Source organism: Silene latifolia, chromosome 1, assembly GCF_048544455.1.
Source record: "Silene latifolia isolate original U9 population chromosome 1, ASM4854445v1, whole genome shotgun sequence".
NCBI lineage: Eukaryota > Viridiplantae > Streptophyta > Magnoliopsida > Caryophyllales > Caryophyllaceae > Silene > Silene latifolia.
The window spans coordinates 197405441-197424773 of NC_133526.1; the positions used below are offsets into that span (position 1 = coordinate 197405441).

Below are 19333 nucleotides of genomic sequence, written 5' to 3' on the forward strand. Positions count from 1 at the left end.
AGGATTTATGGTGGTTTTAGGGATTGTAAGGAGGTTATTTTGAGAGGAATTTGGTGTTTGATGAAAGGAAGAGAGAGAGTGAATTATGGAGGAATGAAAATTGAAAGAGGAGGCAAAAGGAGGAGGGTGGCCGGCCCAATAGGTATGGGAAAGTGGTCAATTGTTTACGTTTTGGGGTTTGCTTCGACGGTAATTAGAAATATTCGTCGAACGCGATTTCCGAGAATATTAAAGTTCTTAAACACGATTTTACTAAAAGATTAAGTACTCATATGCCCAATATCCAAACTCGTTTACCCAACGACCGTAAGAAATGGGAAAGTCCCAATTTTACGACTTTTATCCGAAATCTATTTTATCAAAGGAAAAGGTTTAAATATAGTTTAAATCACTTTTAAACATTTCTAAACTATCAAAAATAATTACATTTCTTCAAAATAAAATAAGATTATATTTTATCAAATAAATTTTATTTCAAATAAATTAATATAAAATTAAAATAGGTTAAAATATTACTTTTAAAATATAATAAAGGTCTTCAAATTTACGGGGTGTTACAAGTATCCAGGAAGAATATTTACTTAACTAATTTACCTATAATCATATTCACACTAATACTTATAATTCTTCGTATTTTTAGATATCCCTGATCAAGGTTATTTACTTCGTTATGTAGCTGCTCTTGTGGATGCTGTGCTATGGTCATCCGTCGGACCACTGTGATTGTTGGTAGCACTTTTTATATCCTAAAGGTATCTTCTTTGGGTTTGAATGTAACATCGATGACCTGTGTTTTTTTTTCTGCAAAGCGGTGCCTACGAGAGTACAAGTGGGACGATTACATGGAAGATGAGTATGTTCTGAGGGTGACTGAATCGATCATGTTGGTATGAATGCTTCCTACTACGTGATGCTAAACTTGAATGTTGTACCAGCACTGACGGTTGTGCTGGCATTAAAAAGCTCACTTTGGTGGGTGGGAGAAATGTGAGTTAAATGTGTGGCCAAGAAGCAGTTGATCTCTGAAGTCTTAGATGTGAGGATTGCTTAAAATCGGTAGGAGATGTAAGATAAATTATAAGGATCATTGTATAGGGTACATACCTTTAGCGGAAGCAACAGTCAGATCGTCTGGAGCATATAATAATAATGATAATAATAAATAATAATAAGAATTAGTATACTAGGATCTTCTCCTCCCTCTTCTAGGTTTTCCTTATGTTGACAATCAATGGGGCATGTCAACCCTATAACCTATTTATATAGGTTAGAGGTATTCTAGACAGGAAGAGAGACCTAGCCATAATAGAACTGTATTTGGGCCCCCCCCATCAGGCTGCCCACTGTATAATAAACAAGCCCTACACTTATCAGTACCATCACACTATGTACTTAACCGTACTGACTGAGACAGACCTAGGCCCAATGGATCATATAACTTTAGTGGGCTTTACCGGTCACATTCAACCCATTTTCATAAATAAGAAAACCGAATAATGGAAGTCCAAATCCAACATTCTCCCACTTGGGCGACATTGTTGGTTTTATTAAAATGTTTTGTTTCAAGAAATATTTCGAAAACTTTTATTTTGTAAAACGACTCTCGGGTTGAACAACATCGCCATTAAAAACATCTCAATCAACAGAACTCGGTCCAATAAGCAATTTAATGTGAATCATAGCGGACATAGTACAATTAAAGTCATACAAGACCTTCCATGATCACAACACCAAAAGCTTACCGACATGAGTCCCAAGTGTGACAAAGTGTAGTGTGGTTTTAGCATAATAGATCCAAACTTTAAGATGAGCATGCTTAACCACATTCGATCACAGTCTCAAACAAGACCTACTTCTGAAGAAGTATTCCCCTTAATTACCTTGAAAGGTAAATACCACTTAATGTATATTTATACTCATTAGAGATTAAACCACCCATTAAAAGGTAAATACACCAAAACAGGCACTGGCTAAACAACCAACATCCATTAAAGGATAACTCCACCCTTAAAGGGCAAATACACCACAACTGGCAATGGCTCAAAAGCCAACATCCATTACAGGACAAAATCCACCCACTAAAGGGCAAAAGCTTTAATGCACAACATCTCTTAACGAGACACAAATTGAACCATAACAATAATCATACATGCATTAAGCTTATATTTAACATGCATACACTTAGTGAGAATTAGAACATCAGCTTTATTACTGAAAACATATATACAGTACCTCAAGTACCAAAATATCTCAAATACAACTCCCACTAATTCAATGCATCATAAAACTCATATCTTTAACATACTTTTCAAAACTCAATAACCATGAGTGCTTTAGTCAATGGATCCGCAATCATCTCCTTAGTTTAAAAGAGACACAAACTCGACATTTTCAAGTTCTATCCATTCTTTAACATTGTGAATTTTCAAATTAAAAACCTTAGATTTGACACATTTCACAATATCTCATATCCTTAGCATGATGAGCAGTTATATATATATAACAAACTATAAACTTTGTTTCCTTAATATAGGTGGACAGCTGGACAGTACATTATGTTTGACACACTTTCAAGATATAGCACCAACAGCTAACATAAAACCGAATCCTATACCGGATTTCATATCATCAAACATAACCTCCAAGGTCTAGTAAACTTCAGCATTCATCAAATTACCAACAACACTATCATAAGGAATATCCTACATAGTGTTCTCATCAAGTCTACTTTAAGGACAGCATTCATTCTTACTTAAATTGTCACTTTTAGATATGAGAGTTACACCAGGTTATACAGTATTATTTCTCCCTTAAGATAATCATGGCTAACATTTTGTTAGACATGTCACACACAATCTTAATACCAAGCACAAAACATTCTTCCCCCAAATCGTTCATGTCAAAGATAATGAAATGATTTGCTTTTGTGTCAAGCAACAAACCAAGATCATTACTACCAAGTAAAATATCATCAACATAAAGAACAAGGAATATCAATTCAATATCCTCCCACTGATCTTGTAATATATGCAAATATCATTAACATTTCAACAAGTCCATTAGACTTCACAAACTTATAAACCTTCATATACCACTAACAAGAAACTTGTTTCAATTCATAAATTGATTTCTTCAATTTACATACCATATGTTCTTTAACTTTCTCAACAAAATCATTCAAAAAAGAAAAATGAGAATATCCATTTTAATATAACTTTAAATCATGAACAATGAAAGACCTAAGAATCCTTTGAAGTAATAGGTGAAACTGTTTCATTGAAATTCACACCTTCTCTTTTAGTATAACCCTTTGTCACAAATCTCTCCTTAGGTTTCTTAACAACACCTTCAAAATCCAACTTTATTTTAGAGATTCACTTTACACCCGACTGGATTAAAAAACAAAACCCACTGGAGTAACAATTAACTCCTAAACTTTATTAGGTATCTTATCGATTGCATCTCATCATACATATATAACCTCCTTATGATTTATCTGCTTGCACAAAATAAATACCTTGTTTATAGGTTATAATCTAAACTATTTCACTCAAGACATAATCAACTTTCCCGATATAGACAACAAAATCACCATACGCAAATGCATGATTTCTCTTTAAAAACAGCTTAGAGTTGCAACAACATCTGACAAATTATTCAAGGATTGTGAAATAGTATTATTGGTCATCATACTTCCCCCATTAGAAAAAGAAGAAGAAATATTTTTATAATGCATAAGTAGAAGACTAACAAACACATGATGAGACAAACGGGTCTTCTGTTACAACAACAAGTCTCTAAACCATTCTCTAGAAAATTTAACTGATGTATACTCTACAAATCATAAGCTTTAAAAATCTACAGGATAAGTAATAAAGAATTTAGGAGTGGTTCTGGGATCAAAATTTTCCAGAAAGATTATAAATATAAATTCTCAACTTAACTGCAAGCCACACACCCTAAAAAAGTTCAAACTTGGCTTTCATCCATCCATAGTTCATAACACACTTAAAAAAAAATGTTTTCAGGTATTGGGCCCAAGATATATAAGGCAGATTTAAAAGCTTTACTTTAGCTATAAATTGTTAATTTGTATCTCGAATCAAACTCCTCACCCTATCCTTATAAGTACAATTACAACGCTCAGTCACAGCGTTTTGTTCAAGAAGACTTGGCATCGTATATTATGCAACAATAAGTATAAAACAAAAAAAACTCATATACAACCACGAATCACCATGTTTAATTTGACATAACAACTTTCCAACTCGGTTTTATCTCGCATTCTTATTAGTCATACTGTATTTAACAAACTTTATTTAAACCTTGACAATAAATACTGTGAACACAACAAGAGTCTTAGACTTACTATTTATAAAGTAAACATAACCACATCCAGAATCACCATCAATGAACATGATATACGACGTCTTTTCACAACTAGTAGTGGTTCACTAATGTTAGTGTGAATATCCTTTAAGAGTTCCTTAAAATTAAGTCCAATTTCACATTTGACAAGTCCATGAATTTTCTCTTTAGAAACATGGCTAAGAATCTTATGCCATAAAATAAAAGAAAATAAAAATAAAAAATTATTTGGTCAATCTTCTTTTAGTTCCAACACTCTCAACATTTAAGAAAATATCATGGGAAATCAAATCCAATCAATTAATACAAATCACCACAAAGGAAAACATTTTCAATCATATGAGAGTTATAAAATAATTCAACCTTTTAATTATAAGTGACCAAACAAAATTCACACATGTCAAAATGCGAAATAGAAATCAAATTTCGTCTCATATACGACACATAAAGAAAATTTTCTAGAGTCAAATAAAATCCTGAACTAAGCTTTAAGGTAACTTTTCTGATGAAATCCACATCAAGTTTCCCGTTATTCATTGCGGACACGGTGACTATAACCTCACTTGATGTTTATTTATTTTGGAACCCTTTAAGGAAAATACTTTTCATAAACAAATGAACCACTATCTAACCATCAAGAATGAGGTGACATATCTACTAAACATGATTAAAAATAAACTAAGGCCAATAAATTACATGTCTTTATTATCCTTGCTAACCATATTTTGTATTTTAAACACTTTTTCAATTTATGGTCAGTCTGGTCGCAAAACCAACAAGTAAGTCCAGTAGTAATACTAGATTCTTTATTACTCTTAAATCTTAACCTCAAGACCCTTTACAAATATTCTTGTATAAATGTTACCTGACTTCCCCTTCGAAAAAAAGTTGCTTAATGAATAAGTTCACTACTTTTTACTTTATCTCATTCCCCTATTTTCTTTTCAATACTCACCCATATAAAATAAGTCCTTGTCGGTCCATGTATCAGTTTGGAGCTGTAAGCTATTTTGAAGTGACTCCTTTCCGCGAAGAGAATTAAGAATTTAACCGACAAGGAATAAACTCAACAACGGGTACTTTGTCTTTAGTAAGATGATATGCACTTCAATACTACTAATCACATCATACATGATTTAAATTAATGAGACAGTCCATCAATTCCCCAATTTTCAGATTTTTTTAAATTCTTTAGCGTAAAAACAGATTGAGCCCCATTAGAAAAACTTGAAATTCCCAGACATCGAATTTTTCAATATCAACATACACAATTCATGTACCATTTCCCACCTATAAAGGTGATAGTCATTTTAAGCTTGAGTACTCTCATGTACGAGTACAAGAGGTTTGTGCCCAGTTAAGTCGATATATACATATATTAATCAAATAAACCAATGGCCAACTTAACATCACTTTCCACTTAACAAAAGTATTCTCCATTTATACTCTTAATAGCACAAATTTTATTGCTCAAAGAAAGTGACTAAAACAATAGATCAAGGCCACTATTAGCATGATATGAGTATATTCTTTATAACTTTACACAAGAATATGCTAGGGGAGTCGCAATATTCTCACAGGAATTCATATTATATTTTATGCATTCACCTTTGGGCAGAATACACAAAATACAATAACTACCTCCAACAGGAATCATATTATACCTTATGCATTCCCCTTTGGGCAGAATACACAAGACATAGTAACTACCTCCAAGTAAATAGACAAGGAAATTTCTCAAAAATAAATCACCTTTGGGCAGATAAATTTCCAAGAAATTAAATTATTACACTTGTATTTACTCAACCACTTACTTAAATTAACTTATACAACTTCCCCTTTGACAGAAATTATACAAACTAATTTAAGAAGACAAACATACATTCCGGAATCCTTATGAATTATTTTAAATATTGATAGATAGCCCGCTTTGGCCAAGCTACCCACCGCCATTAAAATAAATCACCGAAACAATACCCATATATTTACATACATGCTATTTCCAGTTTTGAACTTTGTCAATATTAGATGAGCAACATGTTATTTGTCATTAAGCATTCGTTTTCATGTTAAACTTATCGCGGGTCAAATAAGTACAACACCCATCAAAATCTAATAACAAAGTGTAAATGTAGAAAATATCACGACTAACTTCATTGCATATGCTATATTTTTTTCCTTACTGATTACATCATTTATATGATAAACTGGGCCGAAGAAGAAAAAGAGCAACGATAGTTAGAGTGCCAACAGCATGAACACAAATAGAATTTAATCTAATCAATCATGAAAAGACAAAAAACAAAAAACACAAAACACGAACCCAATTAGATCAAATTGTTCCACACGAATTAAAGGCAATTTCAAACCATGACAATTCAGCCGACAATCCGTAGGTAGTTAGATTCTACTTTTCTTAGGTGGAAACATGAGCTGAAAACGTTAGTAATCTTTTGTCAATAGCAATAGGTTTATATACAAACTTAAACCCCATAATAATTGGATGGTATGAGATGACAATTAATATTTCTTGTACCGATTAACCGAAATAATAATAAACCCTAGTGCAATCATGCTCTGATACCACATGTAAGATAAATTATAAGAATCATTGTATAGGGTACATACCTTTAGCGGAAGCAACAGTCAGATCGTCTGGAGCATATAATAATAATGATAATAATAAATAATAATAAGAATTAGTATACTAGGATCTTCTCCTCCCTCTTCTAGGTTTTCCTTATGTTGACAATCAATGGGGCATGTCAACCCTATAACCTATTTATATAGGTTAGAGGTATTCTAGACAGGAAGAGAGACCTAGCCATAATAGAAGAATCGTATTTGGGCCCCCATCGCCGCCCTTCGTATAATAAACAGTCCTACACTTATCAGTACCATCACACTATGTATTTAACCGTACTGACTGAGACAGACCTAGGCCCAATGGATCATATAACTTTAGTGGGCTTTACCGGTCACATTCAACCCGTTTTCATAAATAAGAAAACCGAATAATGGAAGTCCAAATCCAACAGGAGACTCACTCACCGTCTCTCAAGTTATAGGATCCATGGGATTTCAGTTACGGCTGCTTGATATCAGGTTATTTTATCGACATTTTTACTTTCCCTACTGCTGCTCTATATCAGGTTACAGAGGATGATGAGTTTCAGTTCTGACAGTAAAAGATTTACACGATTGAGAGTTTCGACCGAATTTCACAATTGCTGGAGCCTGTCTTCCTTAAAATGTTGTCCCGTTTTCCTTTAGAATATTCTGTTCGAGCATCCATTTTGTTTGTTAATACATTTTTGGAGTTGGCAAGACAAATTAACATCGATGACCAAACAACTGAAGATCACCACTGTTCAGATGTTATAAGACGATTGGTCTTATAGCAAAGTCACTGAGTAAAATATGGAGAACTTGGACTGCATTTCAGAACTGCCGGAGCCTATTATCCTTCAAATATTATCCTGTCTTCCTTTAGAAGATTCTGCTCGAGCATCCATTTTATCCAAAACATGGAAAAGCTATTGTGCCGCACATCCCATTTTTTACTATGATCATAACTTATTTGCACTGAAGTCCCTGGTTAGTGGTGGCGAGCCTGATATTAATCAAGTAAGGGATATGTTTTTGAATGATGTGCGTGATCAATTGTCTAGAGCCAGGCAGCTAGATACACCTGTTCGCAAATTAGCATTGAGCGTTGTCATTAATGATTCCAAATGTTTCTCCGTTCTTGATACATGCTTGGAGATGTTGAGAGATATTAATGTTCAGGACTTGTGTGTTACTGTGCAAATTATTGGCTACTCGTGGGAAGACATCTTCTTTGATGATGATATTATATATGAGTTTCCGTTTTCAGTGTTGGCTTCAAAAGGCTTGCGCTCTGTGCATATTCGAGGGTGCAAGTTTGCTGTGGAGACATTTGTTGGTGACCGCATGAACAAAAGAGAGGTCTCATTTTCTTCTCTTCAGCGATTGTGCTTGACACAAGTTTACATAAAACGTCACGTTTTTGAGAACATGGTAAACTATTGTCCTGCAATTGAAATCCTAGTCCTTGATTACTGCACTGTCATGATGGGTCCTCTAGAGCTCTCGAGGTTTCCTAAGCTTAAAACGGCTCTCATTCAATTTGTACAGGGTCGGGTCGATCATGTTGGCATTGTAGAGACAAATATTGAATGCTTCAAATGTGATCTCAATATTGCGACTGAATGTCATGTCAGCCGTGCTGCTTGCGCCAGCATCAGAGAGCTCACTTTGTGTTGCACCATTAACCAGCCTAGCCTGTTTGCAGACTTTGCAGACAAATCTTGAATGCTTCAAATGTGATCTCAATATTGGCTGCATCAGTTGAAAGATTTTCGAGTTGAGAGCTCGATGGGTAGTCTAAAGGAGAATTTGGTGGATTGCTGAAGCACCATCCAAAGATTGAGGACATTTGTTTCATGTTTCTTTGGTCTTAGCTCTTAAGTAAGTAATGAAAAAAATGAAGGATTTAATCACATGACTTGAGCTCTGACAGTAAAAGGATTTAAAGGATTGGGAGCTTGGATCGAAAAGCCAATCAGGAACTGCACTCCTGCAATATTGGAGTACCCGTAATTTGGCATAAACAAAGTATAGCTCCATCAGACCAAAGTACCAAAACAAGTTAAAAAGAGGAAACCAGAACAACCAATATCAGCTGCTCCATACAATCCAGACCAAGACTCAATCGAGACCAAGACTAAAAAGCTGGTTACTGGTGCACCACTTTGAGGTAAGCTCAAAATAACCAGCACAGGCTTCAAGACTAACACGAACTCAGTTTTGCCAATGTCAAGATTACTCTGGAGTTTCATGAGAGCACTAAGAGTTTTAGGCATTAGTCCGATGGTGAGCAATGTTAATGAACCGCAATGTGTTATTATCCCTAGGACTGGGACAAGGATGTTAGTAATAAACAAAGAAGCAAGCTATCGCAAGAAGCAAAGTAGCACAAAAACAAATCCGGGTACTAACAAGACTGCTATACAAAAAACACACACATTACATAACTAAAATCCTAACACAATATTTTTATATTTAACCAAATGCATGAGAAATCGACAAAATAGTGTGGGGGTCTCTCCTCTTTTCTCCGGGCTTGAGACCGGCAATGAGTTGAAACTCATTGACAGAGCTCCCCCCGACTCGACACACTACCCCTATCTAGAAAGAAAATGAAATGCCACGCAACCCCATATAAAACCCTTGACACAAACCCCACACACTAAACTACCCCAAGACACTACACTACCCTAGACACATACTCGACACATTACCCCTTGACACACTACACACACTACACTACCCTTACCCTTAGACACATACCCGACACACTACACTACTCCTAGACACATACCCGACATATTACCCGTAGACACTACCCTACCCGACACACTACACAACCCCTAGACACATACCCGACACACTACACTACCCCTAGACACATACCCGACATATTACCCGTAGACACTACCCTACCCGACACAATACACAACCCCTAGACACATACCCGACAACTTACCGCTAGACACACTACACTACCCTTAGACACATACCCGACGCACTACACTACACTACCCCTAGACACATACCCGACACATTACCCATAAACACTCTATACTACCCTTAGACACATACCCGACACACTACACAACCCCTAGACACATACCCGACAAATTACCGTTGGACACACTACAGTACCCTTAAACACATAGAGTTCGGACACATGCTATAAATAAATATCAAGCAACACAAACAACACAAAGTCCAAACACATGCAATAAATAAATAATAAAAAATCGCAAACCTAATTCACGTGTCGCGTGATTGTAGCCGCCACCGTGCGACCAAGGTTGTCTGAAAACCTGGCTCCATGAATCATCTACCATACAACAACACCAGGTAATATACATATACACACATCCTTATTAATTCAACCCATGACTTGTCAGATAAAATAAAAATACCTCGCCTTGAAGCATGCGAATCTCCCATGTGTTAAGGAGATCTGGCCACTAACGAACGCAAAGTCCGCGTCCATAAACTGTAAGATCGTAAACGGACACCCTAAGAGTCTCGAAGTCTGCCATCTGAAACACATGGGGAGCGTGCGTATGATCCACAATGATTGAACCCCAATTGTTGGCACAATGTTCACCCGGGCACTATAAGAGCAAAAAAAATAATTAAATTTTGAATAATTCGTCAATACTTCAATATATATAAAAAAACAAAATACGGCAACTGCACTGTAGTGAAGATGGGACAAGAAACCGGTGTTGGCAGGATCAGAGAGCGGTATAGTCGTATTAAGTAAAGACAAAATAAAAATGAGAGAAAGTTGAAATTATCTAATTAACAAGAAAACTTTCAGTAAAACTTGCCAAAAGAGGTTAAAGAAACCAAAAAAGGCCATATAATTCAGAACGACTCAGCTAAATTTTGATATTCATGTTGTAATGTACATGGATTTCCTAAACTATTCTAAACAATTCTGTAGTCCATCCCTAATACCAGGTTAATCATTTAAGCATTTTCACCGTTCAATCAAGCTAGACTATGAAGTTATACACATACTACAGGGATAAATAATGGTTACATAAAAAGAGCCATTTGAATGTTATTTGCCTTAAGTAAGAAATATTAGGTCATTTCTTACATAGTTTCGAACAATGTTAACAAATAAGCAAACAAATTACTGACCAGCAAATCATTAATTTCTTCCACTTTTGACTATTTACACACGGCTGCATCGTTTCCTAGTCCTTAATTTGAATCTTACTAGAAACTCTTTCTAACTACTAAACAAACCTTTTGATTGTTTAACTAGTTCTATTACCCATGAAATTCACGGGGTTAGCTTTATTGTCACGTTGGTGGTGTTACGCAACCCCAGATTTGCGGTCGAACTGAGCACAATTGACAAAAAGGATTCGTGGGAATTTTTTTTATCAATCTATACCTATACAACCATAATCTATCGTCAAAATATATTTTCCACAATTTACTAAATGTTTGCCATGGATTATTAATATTGTGCCGCGAATATTGTTACGTTTATTAGTGTTTTGTCACGATTATTGTTATTATTATTATTGTCTTCCATTTTATTTAGTTATGTAATTAATTCAACCTAATTTTTTTTTTATATTTTTATTTGTGAACAATAATTTAAGGTAGATTGAATGGTTAGCATTATTTTGAAAGATTATGCCGAGAATTATAATTTGTGTTTAATATTAGATATATTGGCTTTAGTTTTAAGTTTAATTTTTGTTTAAGTTTTTTACCAAATAAAAAGCAAATATTAATATTTATTATGCTTTAATTAGTGTTTAATGTTATGATTTTTCAATTTTTTTTTAAAATAATAATGATGATGTGGCATGCTCTAATAGTCTTAAAAGGGGAATGTTAAAAGCTAATGTTTAGGCTTGCATTTTTATATTATATATAGATTAATATAATTACATCGGCATTACTAACTATCATTATCTTTGCAAGGAATGAACGGCTAATACGACTACCCAAGAAACACGACCATTTCTCAGAGTAAAAATTTATGGAGATTGAACGAACAAGAGATGGCGCACATCTGAAGAGTAAACTCATTGTGACCCATTAAATGGTCTAGACCCGGACATTGTAAGTGATGGAAACAAAATAATCAGCCCATGACCGCACTTCAGTACTAGGTCATATTTATCTGAATTTAAAATGCGTTGGAAGAAGCTTTGCAAACCAACATTTGGGAAATTAACTAACAACATAGAAGACAATTTAAGAGTTTCCATTACACAGTAGACAGGACCATTGGACTCAAGTACGCCCCTGTCCTAAATGTAATAGTTCAATATCGTTCAGACTTCAGACAAAGGAAAAAAAAACATCATCAAGATTCAATTCACAAATAGCAAGCGTAAGATTGTTGGTAGATAAGCAATGCAGCCCCGAGAGGTAGAGACAAAAAGTATAAACTACTTCTTTTACCCATGAATAACATTTTAGTGTTGATTAATAACATAATAATGCAGATAAGGTGATGAAAGATATGGAGTCAAACACCAAATTAACAAGTTATAACATAAGGAGTAGTACTACAGAAACACCAAAATTTGTCCTGTCTCTGCTCAGTTTTTTCAACTTCAATTATTATAAGGACAGGGGAGACCAAAAGGTATGCACACACTTGTTATTGCATCATTACTAAGAAAGAAAGACATTGTTGTAGCAAGCACAAAATACGCTTGCTTCCGCAGAGGTTGAAACTTAAAGAAAGTAGTAAGGCAGTGCTTGTAATCTTATTCACTTTCTCAGTACAGAACAATTTATACTCCCAGGCTGTAATCTAAGGCAACTAGCCTGAAATCTTTAACATTCAGGTATAAATCGAGCATTCCTACTCTCTATCTACTATTTACGCTGCAAAAGTTGAGCATTTCGTAGCGATTCTAACTTCCCCGCAATACAATGTTCACTTAAACCTTTCGGTTACCCATGACATTGGACAAAATGTTGCTGCTCTCTTGTGGATGCCGTTTTATGGATCATTCGTCTGACAACCTTATATGTTGGTAGCGCTTTTTATCCCCTAAAGGTAATCTTCTATTGGTTTTTAACGCATTCACTTAGTTTATTTAAATCGTTAAAGCTAGGTTAGTCGTGTATTTTATGTTTAGTTCTAACATAATTGCACTACTTGTTTGGTTTTCTTTGTAGTACTTGTGTGAAAATTTGATCAAGAAATCGCAAGACAACATTTGTGTTGAGCAAGTGATAAATCCATGTTGGCTGCATCAGTTAGAAGATTTCCATGTCGTCAAGAGCTCCTCGGATATTCCCGGCATAAAGGAGAATTTGTTGGATTTGCCTGAGCAATGTCCAACATTTACTAGGGACATTTTCATGAACAAGAACGGAGAAAATTGGATAAAATTACTGTTCCAATCTTTGGTAATTTTAATCTTGGATGTTATCTCCTCGAAAATTTGCTATATTTTTTTAGCAAGTATTTATTTTTAAGGATGAGTCTCTTTCTCTTATTGTCAAGAAGCCAAAGGTAACTTGGAGATTTCTGCTGGAATTTCCTAAAACATCTTTTATATGTTGAGCAAGTATTTTATTGTTTTAATTTATTTTATCAAATCAAAATACAATGATAAAAAACCTTAAAAAATAAAAGTCATTTTATAATCTATACTCCCTCCATTCAACTCCACTTTACAACTTTCTATTTTGCGCACAATTCACAAGCGGACATTCAACTTCAATTTTCTTTCGATACATAAGTGAAAATATATTCATGTGGGATCTTATTTGATTCGTCTTTAAGAGTACATTAAAAATATTTAACTTTTATAATTTTTGCAAATACGCAACTAATGATATTTATCGTGTAAAAGCTGTGTTGGCAAACGTGATAAAAGAAAGTTGTAAAGTGGAGTTGAATGGAGGGAGTAAATAATATACACCACGAGCAACTGACAAGGAAAATGATTTGTAAATGTTTATTTGCTCAAAATTTCTAACAAAATGTCAAGAGGACATCACATCCACAAATAAAACTATACCTCAAGATGTATATGAGCATTTGGTACATTCAATACAAATCTAATTGAGCTTATATAGAATCTTTTCGAGCTTTTAAAAATTTTGAGTTACATTTTAATTTTTTAAGACGCTCATATTCTTTTCAATAAAGCATTGTCAGTTAGTTGTATAGTCTACTAATTGACATAACATCAAACAACAACAACAACAACATTAAAACAAATTCATACAATACATTAAACTTAATTAGTTAATATATGCATTAATTACATTGATTTATGTGTAATTTACTCTCCAATTTCTAAATTAATACCAAATATATAAAGGTATTAAATGTTTAAATACAACCTAGTGAATTGTATTTATCTTTTCTCTTATTTTTTTCGTATTAATTAGACCAGCGAAACGTGAAATAAATATGATTTGAAAATGTCCGGCACTGATCAGCCAAATCCACCAAGTTCTCCTTTATGTCTGGAATATCCAACGAGCTCTCGATTTTGAAATCGCTCTCGGCTTGGAAATCTTTAAGGTGGTGCATCCAACATGGATAAGACTCCGGCACTTGTTCATCGCAAATGTTGACCTCCGCTTTCTTCATCAAATTTTCACACAAGTACTGCAAACACAAACGTAAATAAATGAGTTTTAATAGTCTTAAACAAAATTTTAAAAACATACAAAACCCATGGACGGTACGGTACGGTACCTTTAGGAGATGATAAAAACCGCAACCAACAACTAAAGTGGTCGGACGAATGACCCACAGCATGGCATCCACAAGAGCGGTTACATTTTCCCCGACCTCAGGGGTAACCCAGACGGTTAAATGAATATTGTATTGCGGGGAGGCGTGAAATGCTTCTACTTGCTCAGGTTCAAATGTAGCCTTGCAAAACCAAATGAACAACATTAATTTTTTTTTTTAAAAAAAAAAAAAAATGAAAAGCCTTAAGGACAGAGGGTACCCACCATTGGCAAAGCAAAGGTCAAAAAAACATAGGTTGGACTTGCCATAGCAAGAACGAGGAACGCCCTCAAGTTAATGAACCACAATGTGTCGTAAGCATAATTCACAGAAATTTTAAAGCGGCTCTCCTCTAGATCAGCCACTGGACTAAAGAAAAGCCGCTTGGGAACTGTACTCCCGCGAAAATGGAAAACCCTCAATTTTGGACAATCAACATACACCTTTACTAGACCATAACTAAAACAATCAAGGGACGTCAATCTCGGGCAATCAACATGAACCTCCTTCAGAGGAACTGAACCATATCTAGAAAACTTTAACTTCCTGAGAACATTACTAACTGCTTTAAATGTTTCCGTATCATGTATAAAAATGTCCGCTTCTTCAACTAGTGGAAATGTAGCAGCAAAGTCTGCAAACAGGCTAGGCTGGTTTAGGGTACAACCCAGTAAAGTGAGCTCTCTAATGCTAGCGCAAGCAGCAGGGCTGATATGACATTCAGTTCCGATATTAATAGTACATTTGAAGCATTCGAGGTTAGTGTCTGCAATGCCAATGTGATTAATTCTGCCTAACTGAAATTCAATGAGAGCATTTTTGAGCTTAGGAAACCTCGAGAGCTCTAATGAATCCATGAGGACGGAACAAGAATCAATGACTAGGATTTCAACACCGGGACAATATGTTACCAGGTTGTCAAACGCGTGATCTTTTATGTAAACATGTGACAAGCACAATCGCTGAAGAGAAGAAAATGAGACACCCGGCCTTTTGTTGATGGGGTCACCAACAAACGCCTCCTTGGCAAACATGCACCCTCGAATAGATACAGAGCGCAAGCCTTTTGAAGCCAACACTGAAATCGGAAACTCATATATATCATCTTCATCACAGAACAAATCTTTCCAGAAGTAGCCAACAGTTTGCACAATAACACACAAGTCCTGAACATTAATATGTCTCAACAACTCCAAGCATTTATCAAGACGGGAGAAACAATTGGAATCATTAATCGCTACTTTCAATGCTAATTTGCGAATAGGTGAATCTAGTTGCCTGGCTCTAGACAAGTGATGATGCACATCATCCAAAAACATATCTCTTATTTGATTTATATCAGGCTCGTCACCACCAACCATGGATTGTAATGCAAATAAGTTATGGTCATAATAAAGAATGGGGTTTAAGCTGCAAAAGCTTTTCCAGGTCTTAGATAAGATGGATGCTCGAGCAGAATCTTCTAAAGGAAGACAAGATAATATGTTAAGGATCATAGGCTCCGGCAATTCTGAAATACGATCCAAGTTTTGAATCACGCCACTCGTTTTACTGTCTACAGAAGTCATCTTCTCAAACCTGATAACATGATAGCATGTAGCCATGAGAAACAAATGCCAAGAGGCTAAATGACGTAATAGACAACACAGAAATTCAAAACCCCTACAAGAAATAGCATAAGATGGTAAAGATGAAAACTTTCAAAAATTACAAAATCGCATTGAACTAGTTACATTACAACATCGCTTTGAACTAATTACATAAGATGGTAAATATGCAAACTTTCAAAAATCACAATAGAGCTTTGAACTAACTAGTAAAGATGCAAACTTTCAAAAACTTTGAATTTCCATTTGAACTAATTACCTAAGATTATAAAGATGCAAGCTTTCAAAAATTACAAAATCGCATTGAACTAATTACATGACAACATCGCTTTGAACTAATATAATGGTAAAAAAGCAAACTTTCAAAAATTACAACATGGCTTTATTTGAACTAACTAGTAAAGATGCAAACTTTCAAAAATTATAAAATTCCCTATAAACTAATTACTAGTTCCCTTCGAACTTCAAGAGACCTAGTATAATCAAATATAACTGATTAAAATAAATATAAGAACTCATTAATCCAATAATCAAAACAAATCTGATAAATAAATTCCGAATAGATCTAATTTATAGAAGCAAACATAAATAAATAAATAAATAAATAAATAAGAGAATTAGAAAGAGATATAAAAGAGTAAAAGACATACTTGGAATGGTTTCTGAGAATCTGTGACTGTTTGTCAATAATTTAAGGTTATATATGATGATTACTTCTTCTAATTTGTGAGCTGGAAGCTGGAAGATCTCAAGTAAATAACAATCTTGATAATTTGTGATATGTACCGAGTATTATATTTGAGGGCATTGATTATGGAGTATATATATATATCTGTCTCCATTACATATTGTACTTCATGTATAAGCGTTCAATTCCGACCCACCATACATTATCGTGGATGAATGATATAAAAACGGAATTACCTTTTTCACATACACTTTTACATAAACTTTCCATATCATACCTTTGTTCCTAAACCTAATCAAATTAACTTTTACATATACTTTTTTCCTAAAATTGAATATAATTGCTCTATAAACTTGAAGGCAACAAGTTAATACGCAGTTGACTTTGTTTTTCTTAAATTTGTTGCTAAATCAAACACTTCACCTTCGTTTATCATTACATCTCCTCGTTTAATTTCCATTTATACAAGGTTAAATGTATTGCTAACACAGACGGAGTAAGGGGTCAACGGGAGCGATGTTGTCTGGCAACTGGACTGACGGAGCAATGGGTGTTGAACAGAGGTCATCGATGATTTATTAATGCTAAATACTAATTTAGATTGGGATTTTATGTAATACAAATACTAGTTTAGGACCCGTGCAAAGTTGCACGGGCATGTATAAATAGTAGATATAAATAAGTGTTTAATTTTCATAAAGAAAATAATATATTGCCTGAATGTACAATATCTTGTTATAAATAATTTAGGCATGAAAAATGGATAAAACGTACTCGAATGATCCAAACAAATTGTGGTGGACAATTGCAAGAGAACATTCATAATACTTATGTAATAAAATATTGTAATAATAACTTAATAATAACTTAATAATATAGAACAAATCATTTTCTTAATAACTATGATAAATAAAATATATACAGTAAATGATTACACTATTTTGTCTTTTTAGTTATTGTACATCACTGTTGGCCATGAAAACACGTCTGTTTTGATCAAGTATAAAAGCCCACTGTGTGTTATGACATGTAGATAATTAATAAATTTGAAACACAGTGGTTTTGGTGTGTTAGTGGCCTACTTCATCCCTTGATTCAAAGGTCGGAGATTCAATCCGTGTCCATAAAATAAAGCAAACTTTGTGACCAGTTGTTTATCCTTTCATCAGAGCTCCCGTAATGAGGGATTACTCACTATTAGAATAAATAAAGGGAAGACATAATGCCACAACAAAATTACTAATGCCACTCGTTTTTGTGAGACGATGAATAGTAACATTCTCTTAAATTTGCCTTCTATTGGTGTGGCATTAACAAAAAGGGTTGTGGCAATATCAATCCCCTAAATAAATTACAAATGTGAGCAAATTCTCAATCATATAATATAACCACTATTATTCTCGAAAAGTCAATTGCAGTGTTGTGACTAATTAGACCTTTCTACTATATTTCTTATCATAAACTCTGCCCCGTACATATACATATATCACAAATTCTCATTATAGACGGACACTATCCATCTATACGTATAGACGGATACCAAGACCTATTGTACATATATTTGGATTATATAGCTTTTGGCTTTTGCCCACGTAAATTTGTTTTCAATGATGCTCCCTACTATTTAAGTAATCAACATTCAGCAAGTCTCATTATAAACGGAGATATCCGTCTATAATGAGACGGGTCGGATCCCTCTCACAAAGAGGTAAGTGGGAGGCTAAATGGTAACCCACTTGGTTTTCCACTTGCCCTCCCACTTGCCTCTTTGTGAGAGGGATCTGACCCGTCTCTTACTATAGACGGATATGTCCGTCTATAATGAGAATTTGTGTTTAGCAATATTCATTCCCTAGAAAAAGGCGAAGTTGAATAGAACTGCCAAGGTTGGAGTTATAAACCATACTTACATTATCCATATCAAGAAAAAAATACATCCACATCAAATATAAGTTGATACAAATTTATGTTGTGCAAAGCCAGCAAGAACTCTAAAATTAGAAGATACGTCAACAATTACCAAGATGCTGAGAATAAGCGGCCAACAGAGAACGTTAAAATGAATTTGCTTGAACAGGAAGTAACTTTGTTGTTCAATGTATGAAGATGATTTGGATTTGACGTTGTTATGCTCAATCTTAATTTGATGCAATTAGAGTTAAACCTTCAGTTGAGCACAGTTTGAGCAATAGTGTTTCCCTTTCGTTTACACTTGGTGTTACGACCTTTGAAATTACAAATAATTACATATCTGAAAAGGATCCATGTGAGGATGACATCGAAATCATAGACCAAAAGTCCAGAAGAAACTTGTTATGTTACCTA

At 34.4% G+C, this 19333-nt stretch overlaps 2 protein-coding genes across 2 annotated transcripts; one reads left to right on the forward strand and one right to left on the reverse strand.

Annotated features, from left to right (window-relative positions):
* The first annotated feature begins 809 nt into the window (after positions 1-809).
* LOC141590618 (putative F-box/LRR-repeat protein At3g49150) lies at positions 810-8703 on the forward strand. Its single transcript, XM_074411194.1, has 2 exons — positions 810-1056; positions 7437-8703. The coding sequence occupies exon 2, from the start codon at positions 7789-7791 to the stop codon at positions 8701-8703; it is 915 nt and encodes a 304-aa protein (XP_074267295.1). The 5' UTR covers positions 810-1056; positions 7437-7788.
* A 5537-nt stretch (positions 8704-14240) lies between these two features.
* Positions 14241-17055, reverse strand: LOC141620950 (putative F-box/LRR-repeat protein At5g02930). Its single transcript, XM_074437705.1, has 4 exons — positions 16971-17055; positions 14938-16291; positions 14675-14854; positions 14241-14584 (listed from the first exon to the last, which is right to left on the reverse strand). Exons 2-4 carry the CDS (start codon positions 16279-16281, stop codon positions 14354-14356), a joined length of 1755 nt encoding a protein of 584 aa, XP_074293806.1. The 5' UTR covers positions 16282-16291; positions 16971-17055; the 3' UTR covers positions 14241-14353.
* Positions 17056-19333: the final 2278 nt, after the last annotated feature.

What these genes read in the sequence shown, in the direction of transcription:
- LOC141590618 (XM_074411194.1), top strand. Translation starts at nt 7,789, where the DNA reads ATGGAGAACTTGGACTGCATTTCAGAACTGCCGGAGCCTATTATCCTT.
- LOC141620950 (XM_074437705.1), bottom strand. Translation starts at nt 16,281, where the DNA reads ATGACTTCTGTAGACAGTAAAACGAGTGGCGTGATTCAAAACTTGGAT. An exon ending in TGACCTTTGCTTTGCCAATG is followed by an intron (nt 14,855 to 14,937) that starts GTGGGTACCCTC and finishes TGGTTTTGCAAG; the next exon opens with GCTACATTTGAACCTGAGCA. An exon ending in GTTTTTATCATCTCCTAAAG is followed by an intron (nt 14,585 to 14,674) that starts GTACCGTACCGT and finishes TTGTGTTTGCAG; the next exon opens with TACTTGTGTGAAAATTTGAT.